Genomic DNA, 25,391 nt, shown 5'->3' with positions numbered 1-25,391 from the left:
TTAAACAAATTTCTTATAATGAAATAATCCCTTTTGTTTCAATCTGTTTTCTAATACTACTTTCATATTGGTGAGTCTTCTGATATTGATGGTGGAAATTACACTATCTTGTTGCCTTCTGATTTTCTAATATCTTCTCTAAATAATCTCCAGATTCTTCTTCCCCATAGTGTTTCATTGAAATGCTCGTGAGGCTTTCTTCTTTTCTAGGTTTTCAGACCCTTGGGGCTAGATTCACAAAGTCCAACATTTACGTGCCACTGGCATTCACTAAACTACTGCTCAGCTGCTGCCTAATCACCTTTAAAGGATAGTATTTAGGCTTCACTCTCTCATCATTTTGTACTGGTTAGCTTAGGCAGCTCTCCACCAAGCATGCTGACGTCTGTGAATCCCTTATTTTTAGGCACCTAACTTTCCCTGTGCATTGTGTGGGGAGCCAACTCAGGGTTGTGAATTCCACTAGGTGGCAGAGGGCTTAAGTCCCCCTTGGGAATCTAACCTTCAGTGTAGTTGTTTGATTTCCTAATCTTGCTGCCATCAGCTCCATTTCAACAACTTTTGTCAAAATGGCTATCGTGCTAGTTTGCTTAGTTAGGTGTGCAGTAAAAGTGATTTGTCACATTTGAGTACAGCTGATGATGAAAAGAAATACTGAAAGAACACAGAGCCATGGAAAGTTAATAATGTACCTGCATTCTCCGAGATTCACTGTACTTGAGCGTGTCTAATCAAAAATATTTTCATGCTTATTGAACCAGCTCTGTGGCAAATAAACTTTAAATTGTATTTGCCATAGTAATAAAATGTGCTGGACTAGTTGTTTGATGTATTGGTTATTTTTAAGGCTTTGTAATGATCTCATAATTAATGTCACACTGGAAAATCTGTTTTCTTTTTAGAGTATTGACTATGTGGTAGTTAAAATGATCAGCTGTTAAATGAGTTGGTTCCTGGAGTTTTTAGTCAATAGTGCCACACCTGACCACAAAACAAACCGTCCTGATTGACAGTAATTGGCATCACTGTTGGCAGTGTGTAGAATGGATACTAAACTACCTCCTAACCCCTAAATTGGCTTATTTCAGGTTTGGACAGAGTGGGGAAGGTTGTACTACTACTAATGCTCTAGTCTCCATTCTTGTAATTCCAGTAGCCAGTGTGTCAACAGTGATGTGAAACACCTAGGTTTGAATCCCAAAACCAGATTCAGTCCTGGTAACGAGCAGATACAACTCTCATTGAAGCATTGGGAGTGTTGCCAACTTAAGTTAGTACTGAATTTGTTTTTTTGACTGATTACCCATCCAGAAAGAAGCTGGGACAACAGACCCCATCTCAAATAAATCTGTTAGTCTTTAAGGTGCCACCAGACCCCTTCTTGTTTTTGTGGATACAGACTAATACGGCTACCCCCTGATACTAGACTCCAGCCAGTGGCTTGAGGAAATAATTTTAAGTACCAGTATTCTCTTTTTCAGTTAAGGAGCATTGGTCAGCGTGGCTCTTGTATGTTTTGTTTTGTTTTGTTAAGCAACATAAACAAGGATGTCAACAAAGTGTTAGAAATTTAGTTTAGTAGTCAGTTTTTGCTGTCTCAGAAGCAACAAAACACTGGCTATTGCGTTAACTTGTTTATAAATTTGAGTGCCACAATGACTTAAAAAACAAACAGAATTTTCAAAACTGGTGGACATTACAAATCAGGTTACAACAAATTTAAAGGCCAATCAAATGTTGTATTTAAAATATCTTATACTATTGTGCCAGATAAAAAAAGAAAAAGAAACCTTGATAGAGATTTTTTTGAAGCATTCTTGGATGTTTAGGCACACGTCTTTCACCATTTTAATCGAAGACGTGTCTAAACAACCTAGTCATTGTAAAATCTGAGTCCTCATTTTGCATACTAAGGACCAAATCCTCCTCCTGTTATACTCAATGAAAAAGCTCCCTTATGACTTCAATAGGTATAGGATCCAAACATGGTGAAAAATTGAAAATACAGTACTCAAAAATATCTAGTTCACATAATTTGTGTCACCTGATAACTTAATGTCAACTTTACACTATCTCTTAGAATATTTTTGCTTAGCAGTCATATAAAAGACTGCTGGGACATTGACTGTACTTCAAAATACTGTATCAGTGCTTTTTCACTGTAACATGTAGGTACACGTAGTAACTAGCTTGCATTTTCTGTTTTTAAGTGCTCCACCTCCTTCTGCAAATGAAGAGGAAGCTGCTGAAAATGGTGTAGTGAAAACGGTAATTCTAAATATATATTACAGACATTAGTTAATACGCTTTGCTTTCACATGGGGCAGTGATAATTTCAGTGACTAAAGAACTTCGCTAAAGTAACTGACTTTACATGTTAGTTTGTAAGTTGTCACTTTATTTGGCTAATTTTCAGTTCATTTTTTATGTGCAATGCTTGCCAGAAATTTCTTAACACCCGAAACGGTACTTTTTCTGTCACCTTCTGTGTCTCTTGTGGGTTAACCGTTCACTAAGAATTACCTTTAAAATGGGTCTAACAGTGACATAATAGGAATGTTGAAACTTATCTAATGTTTGGAAAGTGTTTTGTGGTTGTCGGATTAAAAGCACTGTGAAAATGCTAATTACTATTAGTGCTGCAAACGTTTTTTTGGGGGGATAATTCTGATTTTGTAAATGAACAATGGTTTTAATATTTTGGACACATGGAGCCAACTAGTTAGTACAATGTTTTAAATGTGTATGCATGTTAATATTCATTTCTAATAACGTCTGCCCCTTCCCCCTTTTGCATCTCCAGGCAATTAACTTGTATGCTACAGAGAAGAACTGTATATTAAGACATGTTAATAAAATTAAGATTATTAAGGGAAAAGGAGGAATAGGAAGGGTATACATATTGTATCAACAGTATGCCTTAATTTTATGAATTCCTGAGTAACAGGAAAAAATCAGATAATTTATTCAAGGACTATTATTGGTATACATTGAATAGGTTATTTGATGAGTAGTATTCACCCAGCTGTAGAAAAAAGAAATTGTTTATGTAAATTATTTAATGAAAATTTTTGATGTTTGCTGAATTTCATGTACCTGACCATTGTTTTTACCAGCATTTGTATATATTAGTATTTGATTTGCTGAGAAAGTGTAAATAAAGATGCAGAGAACTTGTTTTCTCTTATTTTTGTATTCTTTCCATGTTGAGCAGGTGATGGAAGAGCTGAACTGTTATGGACTAGGTAGACAAACTGCGGTCTTGGGTAGCCAAAACCAGTTTTTCTTTGCTATGCAAAATGTTGCATTTCACAAATAGTGTATTGACATTCAAGATACATAAGTCTTATCACCCCTTTGCATCCAGATATCATCAATGTTTACGTAGACTCAATGGATAAGTTTGGTTTTCCTGGTAGCACCCTGTTGTGCTAAGCAGTAGATGCCAGCTGTAAGCCAAAAAGTATAAATTAACTTGTTTTGTTTTTCCATCAAAGTTCTCTGGAATGGATGCTTAAGTCTATGATATTTTAGGCAAATATCTGATTGTACCTTTTATGTCTGTTTTTGTTGAAGAAGGTGACAGAGGCTGAGGATGACAGTGACAGTGACAGCGATGATGATGAGGATGATGTTCATGTCACCATAGGAGATATTAAAACAGGAGCTCCACAGTATGGGTAAGTTATTTTCAGTGCCTGAATATTAAGTGTTTGACTCAGATCTTGCAGCAAGTATAATGCTTAAAATAGAGGACAACTATTTGTTCTGTGTGCTTCTATTTAGCCTTTTCATCTGGTTAATCAATTAAAATTTAATTATCAAATTGATCTGAAAACAGAAAACTGTAAAATAGAATTTCTGCAAGGAAGAACCAGCAGATGGGTTACATTTTCACTTTCAGTTTCTGAAAAACACAGGGTGGGTTTGATTTAAATCATGATGTAAATCGCTAGTCAGGAAGACTCGATCTCATCATGGATTGCTACATAAAAGTGCATTCTTGTTGGTCGTTATAACCTTAATACATATTTTTCACAACTCAGAGATAGATGTAGGTTTCATTTTTAGAAGGTACACACTATACATTTTTAAAGTGATTTATTTTGAAAACTTTTCAGATTCGTTTTAGAGTTATACCAGAAAATGAATGATTGTTTGGTTATTACATTTACCAAAGGTAACTGAAGCAGATATTTATGAAGACATTGGGAGGCGAACTATCTCCAATTCAACGGGTTAATCATTAATATTTGGAGGATTTTCTTGCCAGGCTGTATTAGGAGGAGAACATCACCAGAGAGACATTTAAATTGTTTTATTTAACTAAAACAACAACGTTCTGTATTCTGGATTTTTTTTCTTCAACAGCAAACATATAATATTTTAACAAAACAAGCATATGAATTTTTGAATTTAGTTAAACATTCAAGTTTTTTAAAATCAGGTTTGTTTTTTAAAATTGTTTTTAATTAAAATAGTTAATTTTTTTTTTTTTTAAATATTTCATTTAAATCAACTATGTGAGCCAGGTCAACATGAGAAACTTAAAATATTCTGCTGCTAACTCAGTCGTCTTCACCTTCATTTTCCTGTTTGTTCATAATCTGGAAAAGAAAAACAAGTTTTCCTGCTTTTTCAGGTCCCAAAAAATTTCTCACTTCGGAATGATTTAGTTTAGAGGAAGAAAATATTCTTTCTACGGAAGCAGAAGAAGCTATTGCTGTTAAAAGTGAGATTATCACTTCAACAGTCTCTGAATCCAAGAGCTTGAATGACTTCTTACCAGTTCACTGGAGTGACTTTCTTTAAAACATCATCAGCAAACACATAGTTCTTGAATGGTTCACCCTTAGGTCTGAAGTTTATTATAGTTGGCATTATGGAGGGATGTTTGCTGGATGTCCATGTCCTAGCCAGCTCATCTTCTTCAGCAGTTAAGGTTTGACCCTGGTACCAAGTATTGAGAATATTTGGAAGAAAATGACCTGGAGATAGTCCTTGTCCCATTTGTTTTTTTTAGTGCTTGTAATTTAACTCTGTCATTGCATATTTCTCTTTTTAAGATCTCACTCAGTTCCTTCCAAATTTCAACAGCATCAGCAATAAAACAGCTATTTCCCTGCATTTTGTTAAAGGCTACAGAAATAGGCTTCAGGGTACTCGGCATGTGTTCAACATTTCTCTTAAACCCAATGCTAAGAACTTTGGCTGTGACAGTGCCATCTGTTTTTTCATGAACTGTCATCAGATTAGGCAAGTTCTTGATCTAGTGCTCAAAACGGTCCACTACTGAGTTCCATCGTACATCTTGTGGGAGAGTTAGCTTGGTTCCTCCAACTTTTTTCAGAGCAGCTGCTACAAAGTGATTGTTACAGAAGTATTTTGCAGTTTCAACAACATTAGCCTTTATTTCTGGAACACTGAAGCCTTTGGCTAGGTGGTACATCGAATGAGCACTGCAGAGGCATGTTGTTAGCTTGGGACTCTCTGCTAAATAATTTCTTCTCATCTTGGATACATTTGCAGCATTGTCTGTGACTAGACATTTGAATTTTTTTTTCAGTTCTAGCTTTTACTGCTACTTCTTGTAAGTATTCTGCTGTGTGTGCATTTCCTGTTGTATCAATTTTTTCTGTAAGGAAGACATTCCCTTTTTCTGTTGTCACACAAGCACATACAACAGGATCATTGTGGACATTGCTCCACCCATCAAGACTCAGGTTAACAATTTCACCCTCTAGACCTTTTGCACACCGCTCAATTTCTCTTTCATACACTTCATCTGGCAATTTGTCTGAGACATCTGCTCTGTTGGGTGGACTGTATTCTGGTCTTAATGACTGAACCGTGTTAATGAAGTGTGCGTTCTCAGTCATACGGAAAGGAGAGTTTGTTGCATAAACAAACAGGGCAATTTTTTCATCAATTACCTCTTTTTGTAATCTGCTGGTTCTTATCACAAACTTAGTTATGGTTGTTTCTGGATGATGGAGAATTTTTTTTCTTTTTGCTACAGGTTTGAGTTCACTGTGGCTATGTGACATACATGATGTGACTGAAACACTATCATTGGCAGATAACTCTGAAACTATAGAAAATGATGGTGAGCTTGAAGGTGGATAGTTTTGAGAATCCTGTATGTTGAGGATGGATTCTCCTAAACAAAATAAGATAATGCAGTTATTTAATTATTATTACCATACTGCTCATTTAGTATTACTCATTGCATTCACTGACACTCAGTACTATTTTAAAGGTGAAATTGTAAAAGGAAGATCTGCCTATTTCTTCTATTTATTTTTATCACAACTGCATCTAAAATGATAGAGTAACAACTATATTTTTTGCTCAAACATGAGAATTTAAAAATAGTTCAGAAGGAAGACAGGCAGTCCTTAAGACAGAACTATGAAATAAAAAAGTTTACCAACCTGAAGATCCTGCATCTTCAGACATGTTCTTTTCATCATCTTTAACGCAGCTTCCTCCTGAAAAGGAACACTTCTCATGATGTTGTTTCATTCGGGCAACCAGGCCTTGCATTTCTTTGTTGCACTGTTTGTATGTTGCACGCATGCCTGTCTTACTCACAGGTAGAGGAACTTCATTGAAACGTTCCCAAACTGGGTCTCTTTTACAGTCTGTTGCCATTACAGGTTTTCCTTTCTAGTGAGAGAATGGTATAATAGTTCTCAAATCAATGAAGGGTACACTCAAAAAGGCCTCAAGACTTCTGAAATATACTGCTCAAACAGTTTCACTTTTGTTTCTATTGCCTGTCCCTCCCTCCTCGCATTTATCTCCAGACTTCTTCTCCTTGTCCAGAGCTATGCCGCCCCCAACAATCTTTTCTATTCATTGAACTTCCTGAAACTTTGCACTTTTAGAGAGAGGTAAGGGAATGACTCTGTGTACACAAATTTGCAGAGGGACAACAGGGATGAGGTCAGTTATTTCTCAGCACGCCCTCCCCCCACCCCTTATTTATATATTTGAAACCATTTTTGCTGTTAACAAGCATGTTATCTCTGGAGACACAAATCCATAGTTTGAGAACTGCAAAACTAAGCATCTCTGATGGTATCTTCTAGACTGAGCACTGAGTCTCATTGGGTAGATAGAAAAATTAACCTAAATAATCTATACAGAAGCCCCTGGAACCCCATAAGATTGGGTCCCTAATTCATGAACTATTGGAACTCATTTACAAAACTTTTCTTAAACATTACATGAATATATTGTCTCATACTATAGAATTGGAATTTATAATCCCTATTCCATGATGAGATATCTTTGAGCTATAATGTATCTTAAATAAAACTATCTTTAGATAGGTTTCTTCCTCAAAAAGCATTTTATTTAAAAAATCAATTTTTTTTTTAAATCATTGATTTTTATCCACCCTGGAAGAACAGTTGCATTGCAGAAACTTACGGTGGCTGAGACTTACAGTTTTAATTAAGTGGCAATATAACCAAATTAGAATTTTAGGTTAATATTTATGATATATTGACTTCCTTTGCAAACTGGAAAGTATTATGCACAAAGAGAACATTAAATATGTTTGTTCTCAATATAGTTTCTAGTGGACAAGGTGCATATTAAAACACCATCATACCTGGCATTTTTATGATGTTCATAGAGGATTTAGTGGACTTCAGGGTTGAACTGGCAGTCCTTAGAGATGGTCCCTCAAAGTTAGGGCTCAGGCACACGGTTGGGCTGTGTAGAAAAACTTGCATTATCACTGTCCTGTATTTTTTTTCCTGTGAATAGAGGACTTCATTTTCACTTTCTGCTACCCCAACAACTTTAAAGAGTACTAAGTTCACTTAAAATTATGGAATACAATTTTCCAAGTGAATTATGTATTTACAAGGATTCTGAAGGAACAGCACCATTAAAGAATGAAAGTCTACTTTAGGGTTGCTGTTCACGTGTAGAATAAAATTCTATTAATCTCATGCCTATGATAATACTGAGCCAAATTCTGCTTGCCTTTCTCATATGTGTAGTCCAGTTGACTATTTACGTGAATAGAACTAGTAGAGTTTAATGCTGTATGTGCTGCAGTAGTACATTTTTCTAGGCATAATTTACTGGGTTATGTACACTATCTTAACAGTCTTACGTACACAGTCTTAACTTTAGAATTATGTTGCATATTCTTCAGTTTTGCAAAGTGTTCACTATTCCAGAGCTTTTAGTATTTCATATCTTAAAATAACTAAATTTGCCAAACTGTGCAATATTAAAAAATGCAAACTCTGTCATCAGTATTTGTGATTGATTGTCATTTCAACAGCATACTGCATGCTCTGGAGCTGGTCACTCTTGGATAAGGAGAACCTGGAGGGGGGGGTGGGGAATAGGGAGGAAGGTTAGGATTACATTTTTCATGGCCAGGGTACCCCTCTTACTCTGACTACCTAGGATTATTAGCATATTATACTAAAGCTTATTAAACTGAGTACAAGGAATTTTAAATAAAGTGAACATTTTTTCTAAAAAGCCCTTCCAGAACAAGGTTATACAATTAATTTGTCACCCACTCTTGCTTTTATGAATGGAAAATAGATTTTAAAATTAATTCAGTTTTAGTTTAAATAAACTTTAGTACAGTAAGTTATTTTACAAGCTTAAATTATCTCCATGTATAATATTTAGTTTTGGCCATTGATAAGAGAACTATAAAATTTTCTCAGCAAAGTCAAATACTGATGTAGCATGTCATACCAGAAGAAAAGTGCTATTTGCCAGTCTTGCATTATTGCAATGCAAATTACTTTTATTTAGGAAGAGAACTGGAATGAGAAAGATGTTGCAGGATAGTTACACCATAAATTGAACCCTGCCTTTTACTTACCAAGATTATATAATAAAAGTGTCTTCACTACATTTAGGGGCAGATACTACCTGTGAGGATGAGCCAGTTGCACACATCCTGGGGTAGAACTTGTTCCGTGGTGTCCTGAGTTACAACACCATTACTGGGCCTTTTCAAGTGACAGCACTCTATTATTAGAGCAGTGTTGTGTCTTGTTTATAGTTAAGGTATTTTTATATATTTGCACTGGAAGTTCAAGATCTGTTGGTATCTGTGAAGAAAGTTCTATTGGCCTAATTTTTGTTTGCTGTTTTTGTAACGTATAGTTAGTGTAAAGATATGAGATTTGTTTAATTTACTGAGGAGTATTTGAGGTGGTACAAAATAGCATTTTCAGCAAAAGACACAAGGGTATGTACTTATTGAAACTACAATAACCTTTCAGTCAGTTTTGATAAATGCTTATTCTTCCTGCTTCAGTACAGATCAAATGATAATAATGAAACAACAAAGACTCTTTATCAAAAGCATTCTCCAGTTCTAGTTCCCTGGCATCCTCTGTATCCCTAAGTGGGCCCTTTTTTATTTCTTTTTTGGTCCTGTTAATTCTTGAGGCTCTGTCATGGTCACTATGCTTTCAGCACCCAAAGTGTGATTGAGACTTCAGTGCCATTTATTAATTGGAGATATTGCTATTGAGTGTTGGAGTGATGCACTGTCTTGCTCCTAGACTCATCTCTCTACTTCTGCGTTGTTAGTTTGGAGAGCTAGAGATTGAGAATGATAATCAAGTCTAGGTCCTCTTGTTTCTGGATATAGCTAACCATTTTTGTCAGTTTTCTCTACCTAATTCAGTTTTGTTAATTTCTTGAAGCTATGGAACAGCTCCTGTGAATCTCAACATCAAGACAGGAGGTCGAGTTTATGGATCTTCTGGTAAAAAAAAAAAAAAATGTTTGCACATTTATATTAATAGAAAAATGTAACCAATGCAGTAATCTGTGGTAGTAGCAGCACATAGTCTGTTTTTAGTAACAATTTTTGCCTAAAGTTTCTGCACAGTGTTGGTGAATTAGACAAATATAAAATTAACATTTTAGTCCATTAGCTTTTAGTGCAGAGGTCCCCAAACTGAGGGGTGCACCCGCCTAGGGGGACACGGAGGAATGTTTGGCGGGGCGGGGCCTGGGCCAGCTCCCATGGGGAGTGGGGAGGGAGCGCCACCCAGACCCCCTCTGCTCTTAGCTTTGCTCCAGCGCTGGCCCCACCTCTAGCCTCGGCCCCTGGCTGGGAAGTGGGGTGGACAGGTGCAAGGGGGGGGCGAGACCCTGAAAAGTTTTGAGACCAATGCTATAGTGTATTAGATCTGCTGATATATTCAGAATTAGGGCCGTAAAAATTGTATAGTTGCATTATGTATAATTTAATCCTAACATTTAAGGTAATACAAATAATGAAAAATAATATAAATAGCATATTATCAATTGTACAGCAGAAGTCCCTGGAGAAACATGTTTGCCTTTCAGAGTAACAGCCGTGTTAGTCTGTATTCGCAAAAAGAAAAGGAGTACTTGTGGCACCTTAGAGACTAACCAATTTATTTGAGCATGAGCTTTCGTGAGCTACAGCTCACTTCATCGGATGCATACCGTGGAAACTGCAGCAGACTTTATATATACACAGAGAATATGAAACAATACCCCCTCCCACCCCACTGTCCTGCTGGTAATAGCTTATCTAAAGTGATCATCAGGTGGGCCATTTCCAGCACAAATCCAGGTTTTCTCACCCTCCACCCCCCCACACAAATTCACTCTCCTACTGGTGATAGCCCATCCAAAGTGACAACTCTTTACACAATGTGCATGCATTGTGTAAAGAGTTGTCACTTTGGATGGGCTATCACCAGCAGGAGAGTGAATTTGTGTGGGGGGGTGGAGGGTGAGAAAACCTGGATTTGTAAAGAGTTGTCACTTTGGATGGGCTATCACCAGCAGGAGAGTGAATTTGTGTGGGGGGGTGGAGGGTGAGAAAACCTGGATTTGTGCTGGAAATGGCCCACCTGATGATCACTTTAGATAAGCTATTACCAGCAGGACAGTGGGGTGGGAGGGGGTATTGTTTCATATTCTCTGTGTATATATAAAGTCTGCTGCAGTTTCCACGGTATGCATCCGATGAAGTGAGCTGTAGCTCACGAAAGCTCATGCTCAAATAAATTGGTTAGTCTCTAAGGTGCCACAAGTACTCCTTTTCTTTTTATGTTTGCCTTTGTATTTACCATCTATACCATAAGGCACTTAAAGGGTAACACTTAGTTAACCTCTGTTGCTGATTTCTACTATTGCATTCTCTCAGCTCTCTCGTAAAAATTCTGTTTGCATTCCAGCAGTGATGAATGAGCTACAACTGCTTAGATAATATGAGCTAACAAGATGCATAACAGGTGTCATGACTTGGACCGTTGTCTTCCCTTGCTATATGTCTAATTTAGATGGTATACAGCTTGGAGAAGAAAACTCTTTTTAACTGTCTGTAAAGCACCATTTATATCTATGGCACTATAAAGTAATGATGATAGATCTGCACAAATTAATGAGTCAAAGTATGTGGCAGAAATATATATATAATTTAAGATCCAATATACAATGCTTGCATTTTGCTATAAAACTACTACTATATGTAAAGCTTTGGATGATATATTCTTGAATGTGGAAGGGCCATGTGATGTCCTGAGTGCAGTGGAAAAGATGTGGTGCCACTTCATGGCAAGGGCAGGGCACAGCACGGAGAAGCCATAATTGGAGACTGCTCTGTGAGTGCATGCATAGAGCACAGCTCAGATTACAATAGAAGGGTTTCAGCATGTGGCTGTTGAGATGGTCTGTACCCTGACCTTTTGGTTCTGGGGCAGGGGTTTCCTGAGAGGAGGATTTGTGTTTCACAGGGATTTTTTTCATGTCATCCACTTAAGTTTATTGGAAACAAGAAATAACTGTGATGCCTCTAAAACCAGTCCTCAAAACACCAATTATGTTAACTGAAATTTCTGATAAAACAAAAACATGTATAAAACTATTGTTTTATGAGCATTTGGTGTACAGTAGTTAGTCTACAAAAATTAATTACAGACCATGTAGTTGCTATTAATTCACTGTAGGTAAGTTGGAAGGATAAAATGTGTTTAAGATAGTAAAGAAAATAATTTCATTTAGATTATAAGCTCTTTGAGCAAGGATTCTTTCTTCTTACTTGTTTGTAAAATGCCTAGCACTCTAGTGCTGTATAACTTGTCAAAAATAAAATTTTAATTTTAGGAAAGTCACATGAAAAGTGTTGCATTTATTAAAATCCCTTTTACAGAGTTAAGTTACGATTTTTGTTTCTTTTCTTTATAGGTGCAAAAGTCAAAGGAGTTGATCTTGATGCACCAGGAAGTATTAATGGTGTTCCACTGCTGGAAGTAGATTTAGATTCTTTTGAGGATAAACCTTGGCGAAAACCAGGTAATATTTCTGCATGACATTCTTATTGCATAATAATGTATACATCAGTTGAAATACAAATATATTTAATAGATTACTTTGGAGAGTTTTTACCCACAGCAGATTAATTTAGTGGTAACGCCCTACAAATGGAAGTAATATACACAGTAGTATTCATGTTTAATTGTACAATTAATGAGCTAAATCATCCAGTCCTTCTTGAAAAACCTGTAAAGGGAGATGAGTTACTCTGATGAGAATGTATTATTCTGGAGTTCCAGGGTATCCACTGCAAACACCTGTCAACAAGTGGTGGGGAGAAAGGGTCATGGTATATGCCCAGCTAAATTCATGGACATCCTGAGAGATCCATGAGTGGAAAATCCAAAGTTCTCTAGGGTTGTTGCCATTGGCTCCATGCCTGAATGTGCTACCAGAGATAAAGCAGAAAGTAATGTTACTAGCAGTAAAAGCTACATAGAATGATTACCCCTTAGCTCTTGGAACTCTCTGATATATTGTATTCATGCAGGGCACCCACAGACTTTGAGGAGAAGGTTGACTCTTAGGGTCTCTGCATGTGTTCATTGTTTTCTGCTTACCTCTCTCCCAATACATATGGTAAAGCCAGATTTGGCCAGTATTTGCATTCTTTTTATCCCTCTAAACTGCTCATTGGAGTATTTTATAAATTGCTTTGAAGATGGAAATGATGTCTTTACAAAGATGTAAGAGGCATATTGCTTTTTGATTTATTATTTGAAGCCTGATCTCTGCAAAATTGGAATGTATAGCATGACCAGAATAGACATCAAATATGTTGAACTGTAGAAGGTTGCATATTATTCAGTGTAAGAAATCTATAATTCTTAACATTGGGACTTTCCCCTGATTTCTGATTCTTTCTGTTGCTATAAACAAAGCAGAAATAGAAAAGGAAGGATGAGTTATAATGCTTAATTCTTAGAATTTGTGCTTTTCTGTTTGAAGGTGCTGATCTTTCAGATTATTTCAATTATGGGTTTAATGAAGATACCTGGAAAGCTTACTGTGAAAAACAAAAGAGGATACGAATGGGACTCGAAATTTTACCAGTTACCTCAACTACAAATAAAATTATGGTAATTAATAACATTTTTGTGGTATTCCATAATATGTAAACACTCCGTCCCTCCCTCCCCCCCATAAAGCTGTTACGGTGCTGTGTCACTGTTTGTGTGTTAGAAACCTCTTCTGTCTGGTACAATATCATTATTAATAAGTTCATACTTTTTCTTTTCCCGCCACCCAGAATCTTTCTCTGTTGTTTCGTTGACTATTTGTGCAGATAGTGGCACTGCTAGGCTGTAACCATGTGTTAGTCATGATGTAGCCCATCAATTCAAAGTTGTGTGGTATCTTAATGGGCAATGTGTTATTTAACTTAGGCCGAAGACAATTCTATGGAAGTAACACCAGGTGCAGAGATTCAAGATGGCAGATACAATCTTTTTAAGGTGAATTTTAGTAAACTTTCCTTGGTTGCTCTCATTTTTGTTGAGTATTGCTTCCCATACTACTCTCAAGTGATAGAGGCAAGATTGAAGTGGACATAGCTGTTTTTCTAAGCTCTTATCTTACATCAGTGACTTTCAGTGTATCTCCCAAAGTTGCTGAATTAAAAAAAAAAAGTTTGTTTTGTTATCACTGCTACAAGCATGTGAGTTAATGGCCTAGTGCACTAACAATTGCTAAGTGAAACTATACTTGCTTTCTGTGGTGGTTTTATTTTTTTAGTTATAGTGCATTTGTTATTCAGGTTAAAGAATTCCTGCAGTGGTTCTGGAGAGGCTTTGGAAGCTATTGGAGGATGTTATGGCATGATATTTTACCCAACAGCCTTGTAGTTATTTTACTTTATTTTGTACCCTTCATCCTCAGTGAGTCTGAGATGTGAAGATATCTTTTCTTTTAGGTTCTTCTGTTGTCTAATGTGGGTTAGATGTACTCTGCTTTATTTCCATCTGATATTTGTCTAAATGAGGACAAACTGCCATAAGAAAATATCAGTATTTTAACAGAAACACAACCTAGCTACTTGTTTTTATTTTCAGTAGACTGGAGTGAAGCATTGACTTAAATTTTCTCTTTTTTTGAAAGTCACTCTTTAATCATTCAATTTATATTAAAACTGCTTTTAATATAAATAAGTCTGTAGATTCAGTTGCAATACTAAAGTCATTTTATTTTGGTGGTTGAGTTGTAATGTATGGTAAGTATTTCATTCTTGAACTTCATTAAAACCAGTTCAGAATAGATGATTGCTGTTTCTCTATTCCATGCTACAGCAACAGAAACAGCAATTGTAGCCAGGTGGGTGGGGTTTTTTTGTTTGTTTGTGGGGGAGTGCGCCATTTCTCACTCCTACATTGCTGCAGTGTCCACTAGTTTTCTTCTCTGTCTCAGTGAGGATATTCTTTACAGTAGCTTCTGTAGCTTTTCTTTCCACCATGTTCATCATGGCAGAGTTCAGAAAATGCAAGGAGTGTGGTCTCCCATTGCAACTAACCATTACAAGGTCAGACTCTCTTCTGGACCTGCTGCTTGCCTTGGTAAGGGGAGATTTAAGTGATCCGACTCAGAGGCTTCCTCACTTGAGTCTGGGGATTGAGGTTTGAAGCTCTAACAGGAAGACAGCCTGGGGGCAAGAGCTAGTGATATGTCGCTGTTTAGGTAAGTATTTTCATTGTCTAAACACAAGAGATTGTTGGCCATGCGTGTCTTCCAATTTACGTGCCTTTTCTGGTAATGAGGAGGATATGTACATATCTCCTATAGATGTCTGAGGACAAAGACATTTTTTCTTTTGAAGAATATAACTTCTGTCTGGGTTAGTACAGAACCTATCATTTAATATTAATCTTGTTAATTTCCCCGTAATAGAACCATGAATGAATTTTATTTGAATACAGTTTGTTCATAACCACTCCAGACTTCATATTTGAGGTATGATTACAATTAGAATGTGACAAAACAATTTTGTAAATGTATGGTTTTAGTTTTTGAAATAGCATTCTATGGCTGATCATTTGAAGGGTCTAAAACATAAAAGGGCATACATTTGGTTAGGATGAGAAAATAGAGTAAGCTGAACAGGGTAATGAAGAACATGCTTATTTTATCATTTTGTTAAACACTTTTCATTCTCCATTGAACTATAAAAACGAAAATATTATTTGCCTTCATATTATAGGTTTAGACTAGCCCTGAAGTAATTAACAAAAATAAATCTCAGTATTTTCACATTTTCCAGAATTGATTGGCCAGTAGAAATCTTTAGGGATTTTATCCTTCACCTGAAGGGTCTGTAATAATTAGTAGTTCAGTTTTTCTAGCTATTATGCCTTTTTATTTCTGGTTAAAAGGAAAACTTGAACAATTATGCCACTCTTTTGCATGTTTGATTAGAAATTTGTTAAAATTCCAGTGTGACCATGGCAACAAAATGTTGAATACAAAATTACTTTACTATACATGGAAATAGCTCCACAATGATTTCTCTTTAAGCTGGATATCCTGTGAGGTTAAAGAATCCAAGATTGTTTATTATCATTACTAATTACTTAAGCACTGAAAGTCTCTGAAGTGTTTGTACATAAATTCGTAAAGGAAGACACAATCCTTGCGTTAGACAACTTACCATCTAAGGTTGGACTACTGTGCCTGTGTGGAGCTCTGTTTAAGGCATTGGGGCTGTGCAAAGGCTCTGCAGTCCATTGTCATGTGAAAAGTTACAAGATCAGAGCCTATATGGAAGTATACCATGATTTAGCTAAATTCCCATATAATAATTTGAGATATTGGTATCCAAACAATCATCCAATAAATGTTGTTGTTAAATGGAAATTGTTTTACAGATGTTAAGGACTGGAAAGTTGAGTGTGTATTGTTAAAAAAGCATAGGAAAGTATAACTCTTTGTTATTATATTTCTAATTCTGCATTTAAAATTTTGGTTCTTGATCTACCTTATTGGCTAATGCATATCTCATACAGTATACTTAGAAAAGGTCTTAGGTTTTTTTGGCTCCTAATTCCACTTTTGCTACTGCTTTTCCAAAGAGAGTCTCTGAAGAGGTGGCATATGTGTGTCATTCCACTACTGAATTACTATTACTTCTGTTTCTTTCATAGTGCTCACATATTTCCCTAACAAAATCTTTCAGATATTTTGCTTATAAACTGTGCCACTGTCAGCTGCCAAATCTGTGGGGAAAAATAGTGTTAGAGGTATTTGCACCAGAAGTACTTAAAATAGAAATGCTACAAAATCTTGCACTACTTTACAAACTTTTCTACATTTCTAGTATTTCTTACTAAACTGAAAATGCCAGTAGCTGCATGGTTAAAGTACAAGAATTGAATATTCTTGGTATGGCTTTCAACAGTGAGGTAATTACCGTATATACACGTTCATAAGCCGAATATTTTTGGTAAAAAAGTGATACATCAAAGAGCGGGGGTGGGCTTATAAACAGGTCTATACCAAAATTTGATGATTTTAAACTCTATGAAATCATTGAATTGAATATCTAATACATTGTCATTTTGTTTACCTGGAGCGTTCATAGGCACGGAGCCCCTCAGCTCCCTGTGGCCGCGGTTCGCCGTTCCCAGCCAGTGGGAGCCAAAGTTTGCCAACCCTGACGGTCCAGGAGCCAAAGTTTGCCAACCCCTGAAATATAGGGTTGGCTTATGAAAGGGTCATACAGTTTTTACTGTTTTTACCTATCCATCTTGGGGGGTCAGCTTATAAATGAATGGGCTAATGAACGAGTATATAAGTTAATTAGGCTGTAGTTACTGTCTCATTAAATGAAGAATGTTTTCACCTTGTTTTGCAGTTTATTTTTGATGTGAAGACTTTACATTCCATTAGTTTTCTTGATGAGGAGTGTCTTTGAAAATAACTTTGATATTTTAAATCAAAATGTTATTTTATAAAATAAGAGTCTGCAGGAAGACTAATTTAACCCAGATTTTATTGTCCTTGGTCATATGCCTTGAAAAAATTAGGAATTTTGATCTTCATAGATAAATGTGAAGCTCTTTAGTTTCCTTTTTTATTGTTAAAAACAATTTCTTGCAAGTAACTCTTCCTTGTAAAATGTGGGATTTTATTAACTGTGCAAGAATAATAGTTTTAATATTATTGAAGTTGTGAATCATAGAATATCAGGGTTGGAAGGGACCTCAGGAGGTCATCTAGTCCAACCCCCTGCTCAAAGCAGGACCAATCCCCACAATCATGTGGTCTGTCTTACCAGTGTGTATTGTTGTATTGAGTGATGGTGCTGTTAAACTTCTGAGGCTGAGCTAATGAGGAAAACATTATCTTGAAGGTACAGCAGGGCAGAACTGGAAATATGGAGAAGGAGGTGGCAGTGCAATTGACCAAAGCTGAGTTTACGTCTCCTCCCCCACTGTTCAAATCAGGAATCCCGACAAACAGGTCAGTTGGACAGTCGTAATTTTATAACTTGTCATAAAGAGTTTTCTTTTTAAAGGTTTTGATCTGTTGTAGAAATAAAAAAATGTGACTAGTTAAAAATATGCAAGGAAGCATGATCTTACTCAGTTTCAGTTTGTAACCAGCTCTCAGTGAAGCGTTTCTCTTTGTGCATGCAATGCGACTCCTGTGATGTTCCTAAAAGAAGTGGTAGCATGACAGACCAGGAAAAAATGATAGGACCAAACAGGACAACAATGAAAATCCCAGTGTTGGTATCTCATATGGTATTTTCTATGTAGTTAATTTGGCTGCCAAAGAGTAGAATAGCCACCAGAATGTCTCCTGTTAATACTGCACTACTGGCACGAACACATACATTTTTTCAAAATAAACAAAATTCAGAGTTGGAAAGCTAGAATAAAAACAACTCCGGGCTCCTGGGATCTAGTCCCCGCCCTACAAGGTATCTCTTGCTTTCTTGCACTTGGTTGACACTTAGCATACTTTTCTTAAAAGTGGAGGAAATAACTTCATTACTGTAGTATTGTTCCAACCTCCCTGGCTTTAATATGTACTGCTTGTGTCCTCCCTTCAACTCTAAGCTTTACTGTGTTTGTGATTGTGAACTTGGCTGTCTTTGGAGTTCATGACTCTACTTTGTTCTAGTTATCAAATGGTCCTGAAGAGCAATTCTGCTGGCAACTCAAAAAACCTGAAGGCATTTTATCATAGTATCGTAGACGTTACAGATGATGGCAGTGGAAATGTATTGAGTCATCCAGTCCCACTCTTCCCCAATTCAAGGTTTTTTGCTATTCATTTTTTAGTACTATGTCAGGAGTAATTTTAAATATCCCAAAGAAGGGGGCTTCTATCACATTTTTGAAAGGCTGTTTAACAGACAAATACATCTCTCTGTAAAGAAATCCTTGCTTGATATTCAGCCAAAATGTTCCCCGCCTGTTGCTCTGAGTTATACTCCATTGTACTAAACTAAATAGTTCTTCTCTGTGCTTGGGGCTTACACTGTTCAGATGTTGGTAGTTATTTTCAAGTCCCTCCACCAACCTTTATTTATTCAAGAAACCGTATAACTTTTAAACTTCCCTCATCTGAATTACCTGTAGTTTGTCTCTATTGGTAATGAGATTCCCAGACTGAACACAGTATTCCAGGTGTGATTGCTTTAGAACTGTGCAGAGTACCATTGTTGTTCCATGATATGATGCCTTGTGTAACACAGCCCATTTTTACATTGGTATTTTAAATACTTTAGATAGTGTTAATGAACTACTATGAAATTAGATTTTTAAATATATTAGCTTAAAATATGTGGAAAACGTTTGTAGTGTAGACATGGATTGCATATTCTGTAGATGTATATTATAGGAGTGTGCAATTTTAGTTTAAGCACTGTGTGTGTGTGTGTGTATTGAAATTGAATGTTATTTTGTAAGGAAAATCCCTTTGACATACTGCAGATGGAATTCAAATTTCATGCCATGCCTCTTCCCTTTCCCAGTGTTCCCCTGCCTACTTTCATTTCCCCTCACATCCCTTATCTTTGAGTCTCAGCTTGCAGCTACCATATTCTGATTTTCCAGTGGTACTAAAGTCAGTAAACATTGTTATTAATTAGAGGAGTTATTCTTGAGCAATTGGAGGTGCACTCCTTTTCTTAAAGAGCCAGGTTTACTCCCCAACTTTTGATATCTTTGGGAGTAGAGATTAGAAATCTAACCTGGTTCTCTTGTATGGGAACAGAGAGCACAAATCAGCATGCCAGCATTTATATTTCTATCTGTTTCTTCTCCATCAGTACACATTTAGAATAGGTGTGTATATTGTGTGTCTGTATTATATATAAACTTTGCTTAAATCATTGTAATTGCATGTCCTTATAATGGCAAAGCTGACTTTTTTTAGTATTTGATGTCTGCTATTTTATAATACACCGAGTTATAAGTTGCTATGCCAAAAACAATGTTTCTTATAAATGGTCAGATGAGACTTTGAAAGAAAAATATTTGTAAGTTATTATAAACAACTTAGTCTTGGATCATTTGCAATGCATGCTTCTACTTAAAACATTTTTGGTAGAATGCTGTAACAGCAGTACAAAGCTCATCACCACCAGCACCTTCCCTGCACCCTGTTTGTATATGAGGGAAGGTTACTCTGACTTTTTTTATTGCAAATTAGTGGGTTAATGAAAAAACGTGGAAAAACTATTGTAGATGCTTATCCCTTAAAATAAGAGAATTTTAACTAGGTACAGCTTATTTCAGGTGGTAGGATTGCACTGCAATCCCAGTCTGATGTCACTTGTTTAAAAATTCCCAGTGTAGTATGAGGCACTAGCAGTAGTGTTGTTTGTAAATTTGCTAGTAAAGCTTCTTGTCTTACATAAGAACTCCTGCTAGCTTTTAACAGTAGTTGATATGCTGGGTGGAGGGAGTGGAAGAATGACAGTGGAAATGGGAGCAGGGAAGAGAAGAGGAGCTCAAAGAACAGAAAAGATAGAGACAAGAAAAGAAAGACCTAGAAAATTTATCTCACCAGAAACAGCACCTCTTCTCAGTCACAGACAAGCACTGCTTCCAGAAAAGCCAGTTCAGGCATCGGGAAGTGGCAGGAGCGATATGGGAGGGCCGAATCACCTGAACTAAGGTAAGAAAAACAAAAAATTAGGGCACAATCCTTATTTAACATTTTAATCCCTCCCTCCCCCCTCCGTCTCCCCATTTTTTTTTAATTTTTTTTTTTTTTTTTGGTCATTGGTGGGACATTGTCCCCCTTAGACAGATTTTTGGAAATCTACCTAGTCAGGGCCGCCATGTGGTTTCCTGGATATACTCTTGTGCCTAGATATTGCAGCACATATTTTCCCTTATTTGGGAGTCTGAAAACAGGTGGTGGTCTGACCACATAATATATGTGTGAGAAGCAAAAATTGAAAAGCATTTCATTTTAAAAATATTTTCTCTAGTGTTTGAATTTAGAGCCTGTTAATTGCCCCCATCCAATGGCTTATCAGCTAGAAAACCCTAATACCCAAATAGCTTTTCCTCCAGTATGTAAATCAGTAATAGTGGTCAGCCAGGAGCATGGAAACTGTTGTTCAAATGATACAAATAGAACTATCATTGGCTACTAAAAAGCTAAGAAGCAGTTTTAGCCAGATGGTAATAGGTTTCATTTGAAAAAAAAAAAAATCATGAATGTACATCATATGAATACTCCTGTATAATGGAAGACTTCCATTTGATTGAATATCTTTCGTGATAGCTCAGTTTATTTAGAAACTGCAGTATAAATTTAATCATGTACAAGGTTAAAGATTATTGAATAAACAATATGTACTTCTGAAAGAACTAGAACATTATGGAAGTCATCTAATAGATGTCTAAATAATACAGTATTTAGTTAGATTTTTTTAGCAGCTTAACAGAGACAGATATAATTACAGGGTGAGTCTTGTTCTGTCACTAGGCTAGGTGTACCTCTGTCCGTTCTTTGGGGTCTCTGTGAGAGCACCACCTAGAGGTGTCAGGCCTTTGGCCATTACAATTTCTGGGGTGGAATTCCACAGTTTGCCCATTGTCACACCAGGATCCCTTGGGTATCAACCGTAACTAATGCGGCAGGTCCTACTGGGGTATGACCCCACAAGGGTTTCTCTTTCGGAGCTTGTGACAGCGTATACTTGCAGTGAGACAGAATCAGCTTCTTCAAAACAAAACATGATTTATTTTGCCCAAAGGGTACACAATACTTAGATTAGTAGATATAAAAAAAGAGGCTGTACATACATATTCCCTTGCCTAAACTTAATCTCTCTATCCACCGCTCAGGTGGGTCTGGCTTATTTCCCCATCTCTGAGTTGGGAGAACCAGCCTACACTGCTTGTAGCCTTTTCCCTTTGTCTTTGAGTGCATCCTCTTTTCAGCTTATTTTCCCCACCCACCGCTGACAGCATCCAAGACCAGCTCACCTCAAAAACCTCTTCAGTTCTTTTTTAAAATGATCCCGGTCTTTTGATCTCAGTGATAGAAAGCGAAAAGTTCTAGCCTGGATGAAGCCAGCTAGGTAGCTGCTGCTCCCTCATTTGATAGCCCAGCTATTGTGTGCTTAGCTGCTTTGAAGGCGTGTACCTAAAGCTAAATTATATCTGTTATTGTTTTACCTTTCCTGCTCAGATCTGTAGAAGCCCCCTGTAACAAGGCGCACCATGGGCCCCTCTGGTTTTGGACCCTGTTGCCCTCTCCAGTCAGTCAGGAACACCTCAGCTTGATGCAACACCAGTGTTCTTTATTTACAGTTGTTTTCCCACCACCACTTTCCACCTGTGTATAGGTTTCACAGCCAACTTTGCCAAGTACAGGCCTGGCCAGCAACAGACCAGAAAGCTCCCAACTCCCTCTGTGCTTAGCCTTTTGCTTCCTCCGAACCTTTATAGCCCTGGTTCATGAGGCTGGCAGGTGCTGCCCGTTACCAGGCAGACACAGGGCTATCCAACCAGCCCCAATTCATTCTCCTTGATTGGTGCGGGAGTGGCAGGGGCTGATTAAGTGCTTCTCACTCAGCACCCTGTCACACCCCTTTGCAGCTCTCTGCATTTGGTCAGACACCAATATAAAATTGAATAGGGAAACTATGATGTTTTACACATCATATTAATAAAAATACCACCTGCACTATTTACAACAAATATAAAGCAATGAAGGAACCTCTTTGAACATATTGATAGCTAGATTGTGAACAGATCGAACATTTATGAAGTATATTTCAGACTAGCTTAACAGCCAGCACACAGAAGGTTTAGGTCTTTGTAGGCTATTCTATTCTCACAGGTCAAAGTGGAACATTTATAAAAATGGTATGTTTCCAACCGTCTAGGTATGAACGTGAACAGTGAAGTGCAACATTTCTTGCATCTATATTGTAATTGATACAGCACATTTTTAGTAATATGTAGTGTAACTAACTCTCCATTACTTTTTTGGTAGTATTTTTATGTTGTTTATCCCTTGTCTGCTCTGTTAATTTTATTATTTTATGTTTCTAATGGATATTTTCATTAGGAGAAAAATGACTTGTCACCTAGACAGTCATGTTCTCAGTTCTGCATGGTTCAGAGAAAAAGCACTGTAAGTGCCATAGAACATTGATCTGTGCTTGTTCATAATTAAATAGATAAATATTTCACATTCCCTGAATCAACATTGCAAGATTAAAGGGGGAAATATCAACTAGGGTTGAAGTATGTCTGTTCAATAAATGTTGTACAGAATTGAACCTGGATTACTTTGTTACGTTTGTTTGCTTACTTGTGCCCAACAATTAACAGCAAGTAAAACTGTCTCAACAAATCCCTGGTCCTCGTAAGGAGATACAGGGGAACAAAATGTACATATGGAGGTAGGATAAGAAGAAACAAAGAAAAGCATTACTTTTATTAGTTAATGGTTTCTAAAGCACTATGAAGATGAAGAGCAAAATATAAATGTACAGTTGATACTGAGTAGCCTAGTCAATAATTAGTATCTTTCAGATTTTATTAGTTTATACATTTGGAAAAAGTTGAGTTTGTGTTAAAACACATTTCATTGTTCATAGTCTCATTTCTGGTGAAGGTATGAAGCAGTTTATATCAACTTGGAATTTCTTAACAGAGTTGCATTTGTATTTTTTTTCCTTTTCATTTATAAAACCTAAACAAGTTTAGCCTGCCATATAAGAGAGTACCTTTTTGAACTAGATTTTCTTGGAGAATAAGGATAGTGTAATTTGAATGGTTTATAAATAACCATTCTCTGCTTAGAATGGAACCATTCACTAAAACATTATTCATTTTCGAGTGACTGTCCATGTGGATAATACTTCTGGTGTGCATGTGCCCCATTTCCACACGACTAGATTCTTTTTGGCACGCAGGGTCCTTTGGGGCAGTGTCTGCACCCTACATGCCTTTAGGGCATAAAGGGTGGAGCAAGCAAAATTGTCCTTCAATTCCTTCTTACTGCCCATGGCAGCAAGATGGAACCCCTTTAGTGTATACTTACACATGGTCTCGTTAGGCTAGTTAGTAGTAGTTAGTTTTATTTATGCCCATTGGCAAAAAAACAAAAGCAAACCCTTTTATGGTAGATTAGGACATATCCCCAGTACTGGAACTCAAGACACTATGACTGAATTAAAGTCACTAGGATTTAAAATTTGTCCGTCTTGTGAGGTTGCTCTCCTTTTCAGTGATGGGCACGCTCTAGGTGCCTCTTGTGCCTTGGCGAGGGGCGTGACTCTGACACAGAAAGCAAGCAAGGCCTGCGTCAGGCTCTTTCTGCTGGAGTGCTCAGTGAAGTGCCTCTTCAAAGTATGAGGAAAAAGAACCTTTGAAGCCTGAACTTTCAGCTAGTGCTCCTGTGAACACTGGCTCTGCTGTGAGCTCCTGGGCTCATTTTTTCGTTGAAGAGTTTTAACTCTTTGACTACTGAGTATTGAAGAGCAGTCAAGACCTCCTTTACCCAGTCATCAGAAAGGGATAGGAAGGAACATCACTGCAAGGACGAGTGTAGGCATAGGTCATCTTCTCTGGTGCTTCGTAAAATGAGGCAGAAGGCCCATCATGCCTCTGTATTGGCTCTTGCTCTTCAGTGGAAAGGGAGTTCACAGGCTAGATCTAAGTATGATGGATCAAAGTATGTTGGCTGGTCACTAAGATATCTGTGGTACCATCTGAAACCAAGGTTCATACTCCCCCCTAGTACTATTGACTTGGTACCAATGTCAGCACAGCACACTTGGTACTGATAACCTTGGTGCCCATAACTCTGATGTTGACCTCCATGGTGCAGATGTTTCTAGCCCAGGTTCTCAGTACCAAGTGATCTCACGATGACCACATAACTGGAGTCACCCTTGCTGGACTCATCAGTGGCTAGAGGTGCATCTGCCTTGATACCGTCTACAAATACCACCACAATACTAATGAGCTCTCCTGTTCAGATTGTGGATAGGATTTGGGTATGCCCTATGACACTAGACAGAGTAGCTCCCTCTTTGGAAGAAATATATTCTTCTGGGCTTGTAACAGAGGGCGCCTAGAGCGCAAGCATGGCCCCAACAGACATTACTCGCCAAAATAATCCAATCTTGCGTGCATGGGGAATATGCTCACCAGGAGTGAAATCCATGTAGATAACATATCTCAAAGAATCCAAGTTACTATAAGGTAAGTAACTTAGGAGAGAACTCTTCACTGTTTTTTGTTTTTCAGGAAGTAGACAACAAAATACAAAGTAAATTTTAAAAAGGAAGGATTTTGAACTGTTCAATTTGTATTAAAGCATTCTGTCAAGTAACACTTCTTGCAGCTTCCAATGTATTAGTTACGTGTGTACCTCACTCCTACAGAAAACAGATAAAGTTTACTGAATGGAGAAGGGGAGAAGAAAGTTAACAATCTGAGATAAGGAAAACAAGGTCCATGAGCCTTCATATCCCTCTTTCAGTATCAAGAAATCTACACTATGTTGTTTTGGACAGTGGTTGTATGTGTAAAGTAGGTGATCTGGAGATCCACTCT

At 37.2% G+C, this 25,391-nt stretch overlaps 1 protein-coding gene across 18 annotated transcripts in view; it reads left to right on the top strand.

Moving 5' to 3' along the window:
* FIP1L1 (factor interacting with PAPOLA and CPSF1) overlaps positions 1 to 25,391 on the top strand; it is a 70,703-nt gene that overhangs the window by 5,757 nt on the left and 39,555 nt on the right. For 4 of the 18 annotated variants that reach the window (XM_073342038.1, XM_073342035.1, XM_073342033.1 and 1 more), the window contains exons 3-11: positions 2,211 to 2,268; positions 3,577 to 3,680; positions 9,705 to 9,766; positions 12,229 to 12,336; positions 13,306 to 13,436; positions 13,743 to 13,811; positions 17,696 to 17,805; positions 18,472 to 18,609; positions 20,368 to 20,475. In XM_073342038.1, coding sequence (XP_073198139.1) covers positions 2,211 to 2,268; positions 3,577 to 3,680; positions 9,705 to 9,766; positions 12,229 to 12,336; positions 13,306 to 13,436; positions 13,743 to 13,811; positions 17,696 to 17,805; positions 18,472 to 18,609; positions 20,368 to 20,475 — 888 coding nt within the window. Of the gene's footprint in view, positions 1 to 2,210; positions 2,269 to 3,576; positions 3,681 to 9,704; positions 9,767 to 12,228; positions 12,337 to 13,305; positions 13,437 to 13,742; positions 13,812 to 17,695; positions 17,806 to 18,471; positions 18,610 to 20,367; positions 20,476 to 25,391 lie in introns of those variants that run through there. The other 14 variants (XM_073342037.1, XM_073342032.1, XM_073342045.1 and 11 more) reach the window with 9 other exon arrangements.

The sequence above is a fragment of the Lepidochelys kempii genome, chromosome 4 (genome assembly GCF_965140285.1).
Source record: "Lepidochelys kempii isolate rLepKem1 chromosome 4, rLepKem1.hap1, whole genome shotgun sequence".
In the NCBI taxonomy this organism is placed as follows: domain Eukaryota; kingdom Metazoa; phylum Chordata; order Testudines; family Cheloniidae; genus Lepidochelys; species Lepidochelys kempii.
The sequence above is the reverse complement of the archived record's forward strand: the minus strand, read 5'-3'. Positions and strand labels throughout refer to the sequence as shown.